Genomic DNA, 18818 nt, shown 5'->3' with positions numbered 1-18818 from the left:
ATTTGCCTGCTATAAGTGGTGGACAATATCACTGCTATTTCTAAACTTAAATATAGAAGAAGATACATATGCCGGAATAAAGTACCTGAGCAGTAATTTCTATCGGGTTTCTATGAATAGTGGCTAGATGCAACAAAATAGTTTGTTTGGAAGGAAATGGCAGTGTAATATTATAGCTCCGCAATTAAGACGTTAAATATCTATTTTTAGGTTTGCGATACCTCTCCAAAGTAGTTTGAAAGCTCATATCTAAATACAAGTATAAAATGTATATACAAACTCAGAACCAGAAGAACAGAAGGTTTGCTTTTCAGAGGTTTTAAACTGTAAGTACAGAGGATTAAGGCAATCACACTTTGACGAGCTGTAAAGCTTTTATTGAACAGCTGAGCCTGCCCGAAATAGCCGTTGTACTTAATATGTTGTAAGTGGCGCCTTTCTAACTGATTTTTATGGCGATTCAAACTGGCTATCGTTAATTGTCCGGTATAGACAGTTGCCCGCCATAGCGTAGGCGGAACAAGTGGTGGTGACGGTACTTATAAACAATATTATTCAAGTACAAAATTCAAATTCCACAAATTTGAGCTATGCTGCAGTATGTTTTTTGCTCCAGATGGTTATCAGAATTATAATTAGTTTCTTGAGATATTTGGTTTTGATGAGGAATTCATCTTTACTTTGGACATTTTAATGCTATGTAATCAGTCTGTATATGCGGATGGGTGCAAAGTCTGTATGTCTATCCAATATATGATGTTGTGCAACTATGCTTTCAATAAATAAGATGGATTATCTACCAAGGAGAGTGTTACTCATTTTTCAAATGATATGAATTCTCCATACGCAGCAAAACTATAGCCGAGTAGATTGATGGTGTTGTTTCCTCTTGAATTGGATGAAGCCACAGGACCTACATTACTATGCCTATTTACTTTGACCTAAAGCAAAATTAAAATTAACTACTGCTCTAATGCTACACTTCTGCAGAGTGGGATTGTGGTGTGTGTAGGACACATTCAAAGAACAAAGACAGCCTTTCAAGGCAGGCAAGATATCTTTCATAGTTGTTCTACATTCTCCACACATCGTGGGAACATTTGCAAGTAGTGTAGATTTAGGAAGGGAAGACTCCTGCAGAGCAGCTCGAACATTAGCTGTCACGACTGATCTGCCAAAGGCATAGTCATGTGCTGCAGTTAAGTTGAGACAATAATGTTTAATAAGTGTTTGAGAACTGTTCCATGTAGCAACTTTACATGTTCTATAAACTGAAACCTAGCAAGCATGGAATAACCTTTAACACAACCATGATTCTTTCATCATCATAGACGGTCCCATGTATCGAGAATGACTTGCTTGGGAATTAATTCACAGGTGTTTTGATGAGGGACCTAATACTCCAGATCCCGAACTAGTTGCAGCTCCTAAGCAGGAGCCTCTCCCCTCCTAAACTTGAATATCTTCCCTCCAGTATAACAGGATAGTACATGGCTAATCGGTAGTCAAATGGATAATTGTGCACAATTTTCGGCAGAAATTTAAGAGCTGTTGATGGTCCAGAAAGGCAAATAAGTTTATCTCTAGATGCCTCTAACTACTGAAAAAGTATTCAATTATCTCTGAGTGGATGTTCCACTCACAAAGGTGAATTAACTGACCAAGAGATCTGGCTGCTCTGTTGCTTACCCTGGAAAAATGCTGAGCTGAAAGTGTAATCTTGTGATCTAGCCACCAGCATGCTAAGATCTCATCTCAAAAAGGAAGCAGGGATGAGAGTTCTCCCCCTTACTGGTTAATGTAGCAGGCCACTGCGGTGTTGCACAACCGCATGTATAGAGGGCATGCCGTGTACTATGTTATGGAAGTGTTCCACGCCTAAGAAATTGGGTTCGTTTGTGCCTCTCGTTGGCGCTAATGGGACACAAATGACAGTTCAGCCGGGCGCGGCGCCGCTAACCGCTACCGCTAAATTCCGTAGGAGCTTAGCGGCGCCAATAACTGGTAGCGCCGTCGATGACAACGTCATCACCGTGCGCAGTGACCTGTTTTCAGCCCGGCACAAAAATTCTGTAACGCCCCCTGAAGCTGCACCGGGCAAAGCCAGCGACAGCTTCAGGGGGCGCGTAGATGGTGGCCGGCCTTTCGTGGGGCGCTAGTTAACGGGGAGGTGGCGTGCTGCGCCAATAAAAATATCGTCCGACTTACTTGTTGTGGCCCATTGCCTCCTTGAACGCAGGGTCCGCACCGCGATGCGGCAGCCCGGCATTCCACTTGAGTGCCAAGCTGATGGCATGACATCCATGTCCCCGGTGGTCCAGATAGGGCACTGCAGAGTCTGCAGCTTGGCCCTCCCCTTTAATGAAGGGGGGAGGGGCCTCCTACGTGGTAGCGCTAAGCATCCCGGTGCGTAGCGTTGTGCCCCGCTCCCTCTGCTTCCGCCCCCCCAGAAATAAAGTGGAGCACTTTTTTTGCATTCCACTTCCTCTTGGGAGCGGTAACCACAATTTCACGAGCGGGGCGGGACTTCTGCGCCTGGCGCAGGAACTCCTGCCTCGCGGATGTTACCGCCCCCAAATGGGGCACCACGCAATTTCCCGGTCCTAGTCTTTCTGTACCTACTTACAAATAAGTGATGTGCTAAATGGATGCTTCTATTGCCCTTTTTCTCTGAGTCCATTCTCCCTGTAGATCTATACTGTCAGGGACAAATCCATTATCGCTGTCAAAGGTAACTGCCCTGTAGTACACTGTCCACCTACGACTACCACCTGACGGCCAGGCTGAGGTCTGCTGCATCTTCAGGGGATTACAAATGTGAGCTACCTTTAAGACTTTTAATTATGTAGATTGGATTTAGTGATACAGATAGTCATCTTATTAGCAAGTCTTTATGTGTACCAAAGGAAAGAAAAATGTAAGTAAATTAAGCGACTCATCCTATGATTTACAAAGTGTCATCTGTGTGACATTCTTGCACTATTTGAGATTTACAAAATTAATACATCGTTTTTTTTTTTAGCTATATCCGAACTGGTTTGAGATTTGTTCTGCAGAGGCATGTTATACAAATATAACTGAATAGAAGACACTAACATAACAATGCAAGGTAATTTAAAGATGGACCGTTTAAAGATAAGCTAGTAGATTTTGGACCAGCTTGACATATTCATCACGTTAATGAAAACATTTCACGTGAACCATACCTTCATCAGTGAAAGACTGACAGAATCCCTGCAATTTCGCAACAAAGCTTCACATTCTGTCAGTGACTTGTTTTCTAGTGCAATACCATTTATCTGCGAAAGAGAAAAACTAATTAATAACCGAGCACACACAGTGCATAAATATCAACTCCACCAGTCTTTCTGCAGTTTCCAACATCTTAGGGGTTACACTATTTGATAAATAATGAGAATTACGTTTATGCATTATGTTGTCTATGATAATTAACTTGTTTACTTCCACCTCATCCACACTTGCGAGTGCCTCACCTCCTGACTCCCCAAAGTCTTTCCACCATCTACAAGGCACAAGTCAGGAGTGTGATGGAATGCTCTCCACTTGCCTGGATGAGTGCAGCTCCAACAACACTCAAGAAGGCTCGACATCATTCAGGACAAATCAGCCCGCTTGATTGGCACCCCATCCACCACCTTAAACATTCACTCCCTCCACCACTGGCGTATTGTGGCTGCAGTGTGTACCATCTACAAGATGCACTGCAGCAACTCGCCAAGGCTTCTTCGAAACCCGCAACCTCTACCAGCTAGAAGGACAAGGGCAGCAGGCACATGGGAACACCAACATCTCCAAGTTCCCCTCCAAGTCACACACTATCCTGAGTTGGAAGTATATCGCCGTTCCTACATCATCGCTAGGTCAAAATTCTGGAACTCCCTCCCTAACAGCACTGTGGGCGGACTGCAGTGGTTCAAGAAGGTGGCTCACCGCCGCATTCTCAGGGACAATTAGGGTCGGGCAATAAATGCTGACCTTGCCAGCAACGCCCACATCCCATGAACGAATTAAAAAATATATATTATGCTTCCCCTTTGCTTTTCTCCAGTGAAAATATGTTTAGTTGCTTGAATCTTTCTTCATAGTTCCAATCCCCTCGGGCAAAGAAATTTCGTGGTCACTTTTGTTCTAATGCCCTTTCTAAAACATTTATATCCTTGGAGACTACTCCAAAACTGGCCTCACGACTGTGCGACCCTGCCACTGATCTGTACATTGTTAATATAATAATTGCCCCGGGGGTTAAATGCCTTCAGAGTATGATTACTCAAATCCTTTTCAGCTTCTTCCAATGCAGACCTTTCATGTTATGCACATGTTTATGATTACCTGTTGCTATGTGCATTAGCCTACATGCCTTATCCTAATTTAGAGGGATATCTGACCTTTACTTACATAAGAACACAAGAAATAGGAGCAGGAGTAGGCCATTCAGCTATTCGAGCCTGCTCTGTCATTCAATAAGATCATGGCTGATCTGTTCATGGACTCAGCTCCACTTTCCTGCCTGCTCCCCATAACCCTCGACTCCCTTCACTTGCTACCTCCCACAGCTGCATACCCGAGATTGGAAACTCAGTGACATCAGGGAACTGAATCTGTGTTCTACTACTCCCATGGCACAACATGTTGCAGCTCCAACATGCTGTTTTGCCAGAGTGAAACACTGCTATTACTTTAGGCAGAGCCTTAAATTCAGATTACTAACTGTAATGAGTCTGTCTCCCACTGTCAAGGATCCTTCTCTGGCAGCAGGGCTGCCAGGAGCAACTGTAGCTACGTATACTCCAGTCTCCAAGCTGATTCCAATATCTGTAAAAAGAGAGAAATGCACAGTTAGCACAGTATTAGCCACTCACCCTACATTTAAACATCAAAATAAACCTTTATATATTAAATACTACCAAATACACTTTAGTTCCACTTAACGAGGCTAATTTCTCCCATATACCAGAGGTCTCCAAGCTTTCTTTGTCTTCATAGGCCATTAGGCAGATACTACGGGCCTCACAAAATGTAACTCAATGTTCCCATTAACTTTCAAAGATCTCAAGTTGTAAATCTAAAGATCTAGGTGTACTGATTTAGGATTTATCCACCAATAAGACAAAAGCACTAAAAACAACCCTTCCCAACTTTCCAGGCATGTGAACTTCAAACAGGACAAAGCAGCAAGTAAGAAATCAAAGTGCAAATAGAACAGAGTTACCAAAGGTTCAAGGACCAGATTGTCAGGGTTCGTGATGTGGAAAAGGAGCACAGTGTACAAATGTTGACACTTCTGTTTCCTATAAGTGTCAAAGCAGTTTCATTTACAAGGTTTTGTTTGTTGGAATAATGTACTTTGAACATGAATTGTATAAAACACAAGAACTGGTTGTTACTTTCTACATGAGAACAGAATTCATTTTCAGTGCAACTGATTTCTTCAAAGGATGGGACCCCTATACTGAGACGTGCAGGTTAAATATACCCCTGCACAACTAACCAGTGGATTGAAAACCTTAGGTCCCACTTGCGAGATGCAAGCTCAATACAAAAGCTACCCTCCCGAGATTAACCATATTCATTTCTCTTCCAACAGAAGCGCACCTGTAAATGAACAGTTTCTCAGCTTTCCCCATTACTATATCCTACCTGTTCAAATTGTCCCAAGGTCAAGGACACAAATGTGTTGATGCACTACCAATGTAAATAACATGTCTAACCCACAGGGCACAGCACAGCAGTGGGGATACATTATTCAGATGAGCAAAAGACATTTAATTTCAAGTAAAGCAACTGTGGCACTGGTCATAAATTTGATTTGTATTTATTCCAAATACACTTTTAAAAGACACATCATGTTCAGTCATCTGAAGCAGCAGTTAATTAGTATCTTAGGTGAATTAAGAGCTTTTTGAGATAGAAACTGCTTTGGACACAGGCATCAAAGTTAAATTACCTTTGTGACCCACAAGGTTGATATGAACTGGAGTAATAGCTCTACCTCCCAAGGATTTTCTCCTTCGCACTACCATATTAATGACCCCTCCGCCATTGAGTACAGCTTTAATTACATGCTTTCTGTCCTTGTTGGTAAGATCTACATCATTTATCCTGAGCAAGCAATCATTCACCCTAAAATAGAAATAAAAATATGCAGCAAACAAAGTCATGGAGACAATTTTTGCACATTTTTAAAGAACTTTTCTTTTAGAAAAAAGTAATTTTCTCTTTAAAAAATGATATTTTATATTAGCAGAAAATGAGAAGTTAGCTGGTCATACCTTAACCTTCCATCTGCAATACTTCCTTTATCTACCTTAATAACAAATATCCCGGAGTCTCCAGGTAGATAAGGTTCATCAGTTCCTCCAGCTACATCAAAACCTAATGCCTTCAAATCCATGTCATCCTACATCACGAAACAAAATACTGTAGTTTATTCCACAGGTTCTTGTGTTTACAATTATAAGATAAGCAATGACCGATTCCTCAATGCAAAACGATTAATCAAGGCAGACGGAATATTTTCATTGCAAGTTTGTTGCATAGTGCGTATATCTACAGAGTGATGGCAGACCCAAGTGACACTTCCAGCTCCCATGGCATGGGGGTGGTAGAGCTCTGTACATGCTTGTTTGCAGTCATGCACACAGCTCTGTTCATGGGCGCCCAAATGCGGGTTACAGTTTAAATGGAACCAGAGATCAGACAGGAGAAATTAAAGTTTGAAAAAGTTCCTAAGTTGTTCAATGGACTTGGCTTTGCTGTACTGCAATGAAAGCAAAGCCCCAGTGCTCCTGGGATTGGTCTTGCACTTGTTGGCCAAGTGTGCTTTAGGTGACTCTGCACTCTAATAGCACTGCACAGGACGTTGCCTAAGAACAGCAGGTGTGGAAGACGGTGAGTGACTTGTTGGGGGGGGGGGGGGGGAGGCCAACACATCAAAGGGAGAATGAAGGGAGCTAGTGAATGCATTAACAGGGACAGCAGGGCCATGGCAGTTGGAGGGCCAGATGAGAGAGTGTTGAGAGATAGCATGTTGGTGACAAGAGTTGTGGAGAAGGAGAGTTTTCCTACCCCCAGGGGTGCGATAGAGGGTAGTCAATAGGAGGTGCATGGGGAAATGTGATAGGTGAGGGAGATGAGGAAGTGATGAGAGGTGTAAATATGCAGATATACTCTGTAGGTACATGCAAAGATATTCAAAATACAGAAATAAATTAGAATTGATTTTGTTATCATGTTACACTGTTGATACAATGCAACAATGCATACTATTCCATCCTGCTCTCTAGCAAATAAAAATGTTAAAACACTGAATAGTAAAAATTGCCACTGATTTAATTTGAAGTCTCAAGCTTTCAATAGAAACAGAAGCATTTAATGACAAATATTTCTTATTTCAGAGGACGAGGTGACAAGGAGAGCATTTAATATACAGGAACTTTCATTTTTTACAACTACATTTATACCTAACCCAAAATGAAGGGATGGGAGTAATACCCTCCACTTGTTGAAATGAGACAGGTCAATCCATATTCGGCTCCTAAACACAGGCCCAATTTAGCACAAATCAATAATCTCACTCAGACGTTACATTGACAGCTGATGTGGAAAGAATAATTACACTGATACAGTAAGGATACTTCTCTCGGGTCTGTTGTTGAGGCAGTGAGAGTTATACTCTGTGTACAGCCCGACTGTTCCATTCTTTACACTGATTGCTCCAACTGCTGGCTAAACTTACCCTTTCCTTTGCAAATTCAACTACTTCAGTCTCCCATTCAAGGGAATCGGTGTCAATAGCTGAATCATGGGAATTGTGAGCCATAAGCTGCCGAATCCTGGCCTCCTTTTCTAATTGATTTTCCATCTTCTCCCTTTACCAAGGAAAGTAAAATTAGAAAATACAACTTAATAATTGATTCAAAAATATTACGCAGGAATTAAAAGAAGCAATTCAGCTCACCTCATTGTTCAAATACTTGTCACCCTGGCTCCCAGAATTGTCTGAAATAATGGGCTCATTTCCCCAATGTCATTTATTGACGTATTGCCAGAGTTACGCCCGTTTTTCTTGGCCCCAACTACTCCAAAAAAAAAGTAGCAAATTTCCCCGTTCTATTTTTTGAAATTGGTGCCGCGCAGCCCATCCTGCAGCCTCGGGGGGTGGAGCCCAATGTCTGCGCCAAAAGATGTCGCCCCTTCTGCGCATGCGCGGGAAAAAAAGGAAGTGTTTGACGTGATTCCTATGGGCGCGCATGCCCAGTACAGCTCCCGGTCTGTATTCAGCAATTTTTAAAGAGCCAGTTGTGTGTGAGAACTTTCATTCTCATTGGAAGAATCGGAGCTGCAATACAAGATGCAATGTGGCGCAAGGACCAAGAATTTCTTACAGGATGACGTGGAGGCACAAGTTACTGTGATTGAGGGCAGATGGCAGGAGCTGGATACCAGCAGAGGTCACATAAAAATTCCACGAAAAGAAATGAAGAAACGCTGGAACCAACTTGCACAAGATTACTGTCCAATGGTGACCACCCTGAGATCTGGAGGGCAGTGCAAAAAGAAGTTGCAGGACCTTGGTCAAGTAGTTAGTGTAAGTACTATTTTCATTTCAGGGTGCACTCTTCATATAAAGAAAATTACAAGATCTGCATGTGAAACAGAAAGCCTGTGGCTATCAATTATACCTGTGCATTTTAAAGAAATGTTTTCAGGCTTGTAAATACAACAGCTCCTTTAATTTAAAGTCAATTTATTTTAAGGTCACCATCAAGAAATTTATGTTGAGAACTAAACCAGTGATATTATAAAATGCCTACCATGTAAATAAATAACAATAATGAGCATAACTGAAGACTTAATCCTACTTTGGGTTACACGGAATTACACAGAAACATTGTAAAGGCTTAAAATACTGATCTTCTATATCCAGCAGGATGTAACTGCTTCTTTAGTCTGTGGACTAAGTTAAAAAGCTTTATTTCAAATAAATCTCTACTTAATCCTAATAGTTGCGCACTGATAGAACAGTATAATCTGCAACACTTTTAAAGCTGAATTATACTTTACCATAAATTGATTTATTTTAGTACACAATGATTGGTTCGTATAAAATGTTGCTATTGTCAAAAACACAGCATGCAGAATTTGAACTTTTTTTTAAGCAATTATGCAGATGTTTTAGCGTGTTACCTTTTCCTGAATATACCTTGCATCTATACTTTAAATCAATAATTTAAAAAGGGCAAATTCCCTTTTTGAGGTTGACGAATACTTCCAATGCATTAGCATGCTCCCATAATTTAATTAAAGCTAAAACTACTCATTGTTTTTTTGTTAACCCTTAAAATCACTTGCAGCCAGCTGGAGAGCTATCATGTCACATCTTACAGCTAGAGAGCTGTTATGCTGACTTATGTAATAGGTCCAGCAGCAAATGTTTTTTTTATTGACAAAGCACAGATCTCCATACTTCCCAGTCTTAGGGTGCGGATTATACAATTCTAAAGCAACTGAAAAACTGCTGAGGCTTGGTTTGGAACACGTTACAACTAATTACTTTTCTAGTTTTAGACATAAATTTTAAAAAGTTATTTAAGAATCTAACAATGTATTAGGTGAGGTTCAAAACACTTGTTCCTCCAGCTTTCCCCTTCTCTTCATCCAAACAATGAAACTTGCAGAATGTGATCCTCTACTCTGCATCAACAGAACAGATTGGCATCAATCAAATCAGATTTAAAGGTGAAAGCATCACTACTTACTTCAGTTCCTTCAGTTCACGTATAGCATCATTCTTTTGTTTCATCATATCGTCTAAATCCCGAAGAGCTTCAGCCAGGTCACTCACGGCTCTGTCCCTTTCCCGCCGTAAGTTATCACACAAAGTTCTACACAAAAAATGTTACACATTCTGGATGAGCTCAACCAAAACCCAAAGAATACAAACTTTGTCATAACACAGATTACAGACAACTCTCAGGCTGGAGCAGGATTGAAAACTAATGGTCCAGATGACAATAACTTTGTATATTATTTTTACCATCTGAAGCCCAAGACTATGTTGCAGCCTGTAACTCACTTTAACATAACTCTTCTTTTATATAATGGGGGACATATTAGTGTAATTTAGAAGTGGCAATGATGCAATTAAAGCTCGGCAGGGCTGTGAACATTGTTGAGAAGCACCTTCATCATGACAGTTCATCTGAAGATGACTGTGCACGACAATTAGCAATATCAAATTATCTAAGAATATATGAGAGACAAAGTGAAAGGAGGTAGGAAGGGGAGGGTGGGAACCAATGGGGGGGGGGGGGGGCAGGAGAGAGAGAGTGGGGGGAGGAGAGAGAGAGTGGGGGGAGGAGAGAGAGAGTGGGGGGAGGAGAGAGAGAGTGGGGGGGGAGAGAGAGTGGGGGGGGGAGAGAGAGTGGGGGGGGAGAGAGAGTGGGGGGGGGGAGAGAGAGTGGGGGGGGGAGAGAGAGTGGGGAGGGGAGAGAAGAGAGAGTGGGGGGGAACAGAGAGTGAGGGGGGAACAGAGAGTGGGGGGGGGAACAGAGCGGGGGGGGAAACAGAGCGTGGGGGGGAAACAGAGCGTGGGGGGGAAACAGAGCGTGGGGGGGAAACAGAGCGTGGGGGGGAAACAGAGAGTGGGGGGGGAACAGAGAGTGGGGGGGGAACAGAGAGTGGGGGGGGAACAGAGAGTGGGGGGGGAACAGAGAGTGGGGGGGAACAGAGAGTGGGGGGGGAACAGAGAGTGGGGGGGACGACAGAGAGTGGGGGGGGACAGAGAGTGGGGGGGGACAGAGAGTGGGGGGGGACAGAGAGTGGGGGGGGACAGAGAGTGGGGGGGGACAGAGAGTGGGGGGGGCAGAGAGTGGGGGGGGACAGAGAGTGGGGGGGAGACAGAGAGTGGGGGGGGACAGAGAGTGGGGGGGGGACAGAGAGTGGGGGGGGACAGAGAGTGGGGGGGGACAGAGAGTGGGGGGGGACAGAGAGTGGGGGGGGACAGAGAGTGGGGGGGGACAGAGAGTGGGGGGGGACAGAGAGTGGGGGGGGGGAGACATAGAGTGGGGGGGGACAGAGAGTGGGGGAGGAACAGAGAGTGGGGAGGGAACAGAGAGTGGGGAGGGAACAGAGAGTGGGGAGGGAACAGAGAGTGGGGAGGGAACAGAGAGTGGGGAGGGAACAGAGAGTGGGGAGGGAACAGAGAGTGGGGAGGGAACAGAGAGTGGGGGGGGAACAGAGAGTGGGGGGGGGAACAGAGAGTGGGGGGAACAGAGAGTGGGGGGGAACAGAGAGTGGGGGGGGAACAGAGAGTGGGGGGGAACAGAGAGTGGGGGGGACAGAGAGTGGGGGGACAGAGAGTGGGGGGGGGGCAGAGTGGGGGGTGGAGGACAGAGTGGGGGGGGAAACAGAGAGTGGGGGGGTTGGGAAGAGAGAGAGTGGGGGAAGGGAAGAGAGAGAGTGGGGGGAAGGGAAGAGAGAGAGAGTGGGGAGAAGGGAAGAGTGAGTGGGGGGGAAGGGAAGAAAGAGAGTGGGGGGAAGGGAAGAGTGAGTGGGGGGGAAGAGAGAGTGGGGAAGGGGAAGGGGAAGAGAGAGTGGGGGGGGGCAAGAAAGAGTGGGGGGAGCAAGAGAGATAGGGGGGGCAAGAGAGAGAGAGGGGGCAAGAGAGAGTGGGGGGGCAAGAGAGTGGGGGGGCAAGAGAGTGGGTGGGGCAAGAGAGAGTGGGTGGGGGAGAGTGGGTGGGGGAGAGAGAATGTAGGAGGGAGGAGGGAGAGAGTGGGGGGGGAGGGGGGAGAGCAGGGAGGGAGCAAGCGGGGAGGGAAAGAGTGAAGGAGAGAGCAAGAGAAACATTAAAAAGTAACAGCTACAATGTGATGTGAAATCATGACTAAAAGGCAAGGTGCACTTACCGTATGCTTTCTCTTTCTGCAACGATCTTATCTCGCTCTTGGAATGCCCAATCCCGCCTACGTTTAGCTACTTCTGCCTCCTGTATACCTTCCTTCAGTTCCTGGGACATTGCCTCGCACTGCTTCCGAAGTATCTCGATTTCCTTACTGGCTCTTTCCATGTCCATTGTGGCTGAATCTTGTTTCTGTAAATTCAAACACTAAACAATTTGTGCTGCTTTGAAAATTTGAACAATGACATAAAATTCTATTATTGTGAACCAATATAGGAAAACAAGTAACTTCTAAATCGACCACATTTGTACAGAACAATGGATCAAAAAAATACAAAACACTTGTTTAGTGAAGGGTCTGTGGATACTTGCCAGAGGTTCACATTTTACTTTAAAAAAAAATTCAAAAGAAGTCTGCTGTAAAAAAAAATTCAATTTTGATACCTTTCTCACTTTAATCATTTAGGCACATGATATTCTTACTCGGTCATTCGTTGCTCAGTAATGATAATTTTGATGACCACTACTACTGTTCTGGATGTGACTGTCATAATTTCATAAAGTGCAATGAAAATGCTTTCTAAAAGTTGATGTTGCATAAACCTATTCGACATCCAGTCTAGAAACAGAAAGAGAAACTGACGGGCATTTATATAGCGCCTTTCACGTCTTCAGGACATCCCTAAGCGCTTTATACCCAATGAGTTATTTTCGGAGAGGAACCAGCGTTGTTATATGTGCAAACACGACAACCAAATTGTACACAGCAAGATCCCAAAGATAGCAAGTGCAACAAAATTAAGGGAAAAAAATCTCAATCGGGTTTCGCTTAGTTTTGGCTGAGTTTTGACGAACTGTATTACTTGTCACGCAAAATAACCACACCGACAACTTTCACGCTAGATTGCCACCTTGTACCTAATTTTATGATAATTGAGATCACATAATTAGTACTTAGTGATTGCTGACGTATTTATTGTTCTTTAACCAATACAAGGGATATTTGATTGACCTAAACTACTTTTATACATTGAGATTAATGAATGCAAATAGCACTTGATGAACACGTGCTTATTGAACACTCACAAAAGTTACTCATTTCTTATAATAGAAGAATGCAACTTAAAACAATTCATTAATATAATTCTATAAGTATTTGATTGTATGTTATTTTTGTCTTTAAGTTGAAGGAAATTTTCATACTATTGCCACTTGAACTGTGAAAAGCAACGAGCAGTACGATTAAAAAGAAAAAGAGCTCGTCAATGCTGAAATCTGAAATGAAAGCAGAAGATGCAGCAAATATGCAGCAGGTTTCCACTGTAAAACCAGGGTAACAGGTTATCAGTCTCACAATTTCCACACCTTCTTCACCCTTATGTACTTCCCTCAATGGTGGCAAGAACAATAGAGAAATAAAAGTAATGCTTTTTTAGACAGAATAAGAAGGCGGGTGGATGACAGAAGGTAGCATAGCATATTTTAGATTCAGAATGGCCACCATGCCAGACTAGAAATGAGACAGTGGCAAAATAGGAGTGTTGCAGTAAAATTGTCTTGAAGGATGCACGAGTTATGAGAAAGCTGTGAACATTTTTTTAAAATTCAAAACTAGATGAGGCACTCTGCCAATAGTGCTCACAACAAAGGGAAAGGGCATTTCTCTTAGTTGACCCATCTTTCAGGAGGAAAACTTAGGACCTCAAAATGCCATTGAATGGAAAAGAGTCCAATCCACAGGAAGCTCAGGATAAATGCAAAAAAAGGTTGTGGCGTAAGGCTGTTGCATGTCCTTGGGGAGAGGCTATCATCTAACTAGCATCTTCGGAGACGTATACAAAAAGAAAAGCCATCACCAAAGGAGTCTCCGACTAATAAGTTTATTCTACAAAGTGAACCTCAAAACACTACCTGCATGTGCAGAATCAGTCACATCTGGGTACAAGCACAACAATCGGCATCTCAAACTTTCCACGTTGCAACGCAAGCAGGACAGATAAGCTACTATTAATGAAGATCAGAAATTGTTAAGCACTGGACTTCGAAGCATTCCAGCCTTCCTGCACAACCCAGTCTAATGATTAGATGAATGTCTGGCTGTTCACAGGAAAGCTTAATTCTGAACGTCTACTTCATGTGAGGCATTATTTAAGACAGCAGTGAGTTCTAGCCAAGATCATCTCCATATTGGATATTTCTCCAACATACCATGCAGATGAATTCCTTCATACCAGGACCATTGGAAGTATCTTCTTCTTCCTTTAATGTAACATCATTCCTGTAGGGTGCTCTGGAGAGGGTCAAGAGGAGATAAATGGACCAACTGCTATCATCGCTCTTCAGAGGTTATACAGGAAGCCAGTCTAATGATAAAACTCATATGAAGGGCACGATTGATGTAGTTCCTCAGGTTACACTCAGCAAGTCTTGGAAATTGCCACGGACCAATATTCAAGCTGGCACCATTACGAGGGAATTTGAAGCTTTCAGATCTTGTCTGGCCGAGACAGAGGTTGACACAGTATAAAGCAACAGTCACATTTTCCACCGAATGAAACAATTGTCAGGAATCCACGAGGCGGAAGGTGGCAACGTCAGCAAGTGGCTACTGTCCAAAAATGACCTGGGACACCAGCTAATGAAGATAACGCTGCTGGAGTCCAGGATGAAGCCAAGTGTGATGCAAAAGACCAAGGGAAGGAACCTGAAGAAGTGATGTTCCACAGTGGAGCAATATGGCATTGCAATAGGTGCAACAGCAACATAAATCCACATCCACAAACATCATGCTCCTCAAGCAGTGACAACACATGGCAGCACTGAAATTGAGAGCTTTCTTTTGTGCATAACTTCCAGTACTGTAAGTTTCAACAGTAAATTTTTGTCACACAAGTATTAGTAGAAGATTTGATATTTTCCTCTTGTGCACTGTATTTTACAGTGAAATATGTACAGTAAATAATAGAAGCTTTGAGTTTCTCTTTTGCACTAAAATTTCTAAAGCAGTCTATTTTAGACCTCTGGAGACCCTTTGGTCCAGAGGTGCCTGCCATGGGTACCTGCTGTATTTGACTTCTTTAATGCAAAGAAAGACTTGCATTTATATAGTGCCTTTCACAACCTCAGTACGTCCCAAATGCTCCACAGCCAATGGAAGTATTTTTGAAGTTATGGCCCCAAGTTTCCACACGCGGCGAAAAAGGAGCACCTCAGAGCTGGGCGCCTGTTTTTCGCGCCGAAAACGGCACCGGAAAAAAAGTGCGGTATTCTCGAGCTCCTTGGAGCTCGATGTCTGCTTGGCGCGGCGCAAAGGGGGCGGAGCCTACCACTCGCGCCGATTTTGTAAGTAGGAGGGGGCGGGTACAATTGAAATGAGTCTTCTTGGTGCCGGCAACCCTGCGCGTGCGTGTTGGAGCAGCACTGCTGAATAAATCACCTGCTGAAATCAGTGAGTTCAGCTTTTCACTGCTAAACTTGCAGAACCGGTGCCTGCAAATTAAGGACTGTGTGTTTGGAGAAATAAAAGTGCCAATTCAACTTTGCAATGGATCAACTTCCACCAAGAACAAAGAATTTCTTGCATGAGGAAGCAAACCATTGCATAATATGTGGTGCACCCATTCTGCAAATTTAAATATAAAGATGTCGATGTGGCTGCCTCTCCCTGTCCAAATGGCCTCAGTCAGTCCCCCTCACAGCTCGAAGGCTGCTGCTGTTCTTTCTTCGGCTCCCGACCAGCCACTGATGCTGCTGCAATCCCATGGCCGAATGGCCTCACGTCCACTCCTGATTCTTCGGCTCCCGGCCAGCCACTGACGCCGCTGCAATCCCATGGCCGAATGGCCTCAAGTCCGTCCGGGTGCTGCATCTTCGCGGGGAATGAAGGCCTGCCTCAAGCACCGCAGCTCAGCTCGAAGGCTGCTTGCTGCCTGCCGCTGCCATCGAGACGAGACACTGACGCCACACCCCTGCCTCAAGCACTGCAGCTCAGCTCGAAGGCTGCTTGCTGCCGCTGCCGTTGAGACACTGACGCCACACCGCTGCCTGAAAGGCCTGTCTGAAGCACTTTCACACAGGTAGGAACATGGTTTATTTAATCTTTTCTTTGCTTATAAATTTTTATTCAGGTTGGATTTATTTGTATAATATTTGTATAAGTATAACTAAGGATTGATTGTAGAATTTAATGACTTCCCTTCCCCCCCCTCTCCCCCCCCCCACCTAGTTCCCTCCGCCTAATTTGTAACCTGCGCCTGATTTTTTTAAAGTGTAGACAAGGTTTTTCAAGCGTACAAAAATCTTCACTTACTCCATTCTAAGTTAGTTTGGAGTACGTTTTCACTGTGGAAACTTTGAAATCAGGCGTCAGTGGCCGGACACGCCCCCTTATGAAAAAAAAATTCTGTTCCAAAGTGAAACTGTTCTACCTGACTAGAACTGCAGAAAACTAAATGTGGAGAATTCTGATTTCTAAGATACTCCGTTCTACACCAGTTGCTCCTAAAAATCAGGAGCAAATCATGTGGAAACTTGGGGCCGTAGTCACTGTTGTAATGTAGGAAACATGCCAACCAATTTCCTCACATTCCAACATTAAAATATTACTTACCAGTAAACGTGAATAATGATTGTTTCTTCTGTTTAGTTACTATGTATATCCAGTTGGTAGAAAAACAATTTAAACCATTGCAAGAGATTGAGTGCGTCCAATCATATTGGGAACATATGAATTGTTATGGCTTGTGGACTCTGGTTTATGCCAGTTAGGCATTAGTGATGCTAGTGTGAGTACTTCCACTGCCCGAAAATGTAATTTTTCATCCATTTAATTATTATCCCAATACTCACTGTGTGGGCAGTAATTCAACTATGGGAGAGAGAAAGCTCAGTATCGTTTTTCAGTGTTATTTGCATTATTGTCATTTCCAGTCTCATTAGGGACAAACGTCCAGGCTGCCATCAGTTAGGATTTTGCCCAGGGAGGACAACATCATTTGATGATTTTACCTCCAACAGTAGTGACTAAACTGAGCTGCACGCCGGCAGTACCATTAGCTGGCCCCCTTTCCCCAAGCACTTGGCATCACGCAGCTCCCTACTGCTCGTGCCAGATTGGAGGGCAGTAAAAAAGACAGTAGTGGTAGCCAATGCTCTCGTTCAAGACCAGAATTTTCATTTTCTTAAAAGGAAACAACAATTCTAAACAACACTAAGTTATGGTAACTTGTTGGTGTTGGAAGTTTTCCTTTTTTGAAAAAAGTGAAAATTTGAAACAATCCTAGTTTTTATATATCGTGCAAAAACGTAATGAGGTACTCACAGGATTAAAGGAAATGGAAAATAGATAATAGCGAATAAAACAACTCCATACAAGGGCAAAATTCACCTGTCGGGCCTGGTAGTACTCCCGCAGCAACTGATCTCTCTGGATGATAGCTTCTGTTCTTTCCTTCCTAGCAACATCTCTCTCTTCTTTCACAGTCTCAATATCCTTACAAGCCTGATCAAGCTCCTTTTGAGCTTCTGCTTTGTCCTTCACTTCATGGCAGTATTTCTCCAGCAGTTCATTCCTTTCACAGAGAGCATGATCTCGTTCTACCAACGCAGAATGAAGCTCCTGAAATTCAGTCGCAACACACAAGTCACATCACTATTTTCATCCAACACGGTAAAAACACTGTACACGCTGCTCCCACTTTGAACCCAAATACAATTTTTATTTTCAGAAAATGCGCGCTGCAACAATTGTTTTAGTTTTAAAGCCAACAGTTTACATAAATGGGAGAATATTTTACATTAAATCTTCTCACCCTTCTCAGAGAAACATGGATCAAAAATGTATTATTGCAAGAGTTAGTGGTCCAACGACAGCAAGTATTGAAAGGCACAAATCACTGAAATGTCCAACTGTTCTCGTGGCTATGTGTAACACTGACTTTTTTCTTTTGTTTCTCTCCATTGATTCCAATGACTTGGTTTTATTTTTGAATTTCTTTTACTCTTTCCATTTTCCTGATAAATTGTTCTCTTTCTATTTCATGTCTTCCTCTTTTGTGCACTGATCCTGTTTGAGAGGGCCAGGTGAGCAACAGCCTAATGGCTCTGTTAAACTGCTGATAAATGCACAATGAGTGGCCCTTTCCGTGATCGTTGTGAGGAAGTCCTGGCCCTTTGTCTTGGCTCCTTCTGTCAACACCACAGCTAACACAAGAAACTTGAAGGATTATCAGTAAGTTCCCACTTTTTTTTGCTGCGTGGCACAGGTTGTTCAGAGGAATTCATCATTGTGCCGTATTTAATTTAAAACATACTCTTTTAATCCTTTGATCAACATGCAATTCTATTCTAGCAAAATTTATTTTGCTCAATTTTCTGACTAAGCAGTCAACACTATATTTCAATATTGGTTAATTGATGTAATACTTATTCAAGCCACTCGATGGCATTATACTGAAGACAGCAACACACTGCAAACCTATCCAGTCATTGTGGTTTGAATAAGATGCAAAATAATATTCCTTTGTAAGCTCCAGTGAAATAAAGCCCATCACTGCAGCTCACATTATCAAATTTAGCCATGTATGGTTGACATTCTGGTTTGCCACAATCTCCACTGCCACCTGTAATGTATGCACCTGTGAGTATGCTCACAGGCTTGCAGAGCTGTTGGAACAAAAAAAAAGGCACTTGAAAAATGTTTGGAGTGTCCCCCTCTTCAATCAGGGGGCACTTGATTTAATTGGTTAATTTGGTTACAACCAAAAGAGTTGTAGAGCTGTTGCCCTCCTCGTAGGACTGCTCCTGGGCATAGCCAAGGTGGCCATCACAGGTCCAGGCAGTCGTTCAGCCCAACTGCCTGCCTCTCTTCCACGGTTACATTCGAGCCCGGGTGTCC

The 18818-nt window shown here is 43.3% G+C and overlaps 1 protein-coding gene across 7 annotated transcripts in view; it reads right to left on the bottom strand.

Moving 5' to 3' along the window:
* The window catches only part of dlg5a (discs, large homolog 5a (Drosophila)), a 240416-nt gene that overhangs the window by 56588 nt on the left and 165010 nt on the right, over window positions 1-18818 (bottom strand). For 3 of the 7 annotated variants that reach the window (XM_070865668.1, XM_070865671.1, XM_070865669.1), the window contains exons 9-16: window positions 17310-17540; window positions 11931-12130; window positions 9780-9905; window positions 7757-7889; window positions 6291-6418; window positions 5966-6141; window positions 4730-4833; window positions 3207-3299 (exon numbers count right to left, since the gene is read on the bottom strand). In XM_070865668.1, the coding sequence (XP_070721769.1) occupies window positions 3207-3299; window positions 4730-4833; window positions 5966-6141; window positions 6291-6418; window positions 7757-7889; window positions 9780-9905; window positions 11931-12130; window positions 17310-17540 (1191 nt within the window). The remainder of the gene's footprint in view (window positions 1-3206; window positions 3300-4729; window positions 4834-5965; window positions 6142-6290; window positions 6419-7756; window positions 7890-9779; window positions 9906-11930; window positions 12131-17309; window positions 17541-18818) is intronic. The other 4 variants (XM_070865670.1, XM_070865674.1, XM_070865675.1 and 1 more) reach the window with 2 other exon arrangements.

Source organism: Pristiophorus japonicus, chromosome 22 (genome assembly GCF_044704955.1).
Source record: "Pristiophorus japonicus isolate sPriJap1 chromosome 22, sPriJap1.hap1, whole genome shotgun sequence".
Lineage (NCBI taxonomy): Eukaryota > Metazoa > Chordata > Chondrichthyes > Pristiophoridae > Pristiophorus > Pristiophorus japonicus.
The sequence above is the reverse complement of the archived record's forward strand: the minus strand, read 5'-3'. Positions and strand labels throughout refer to the sequence as shown.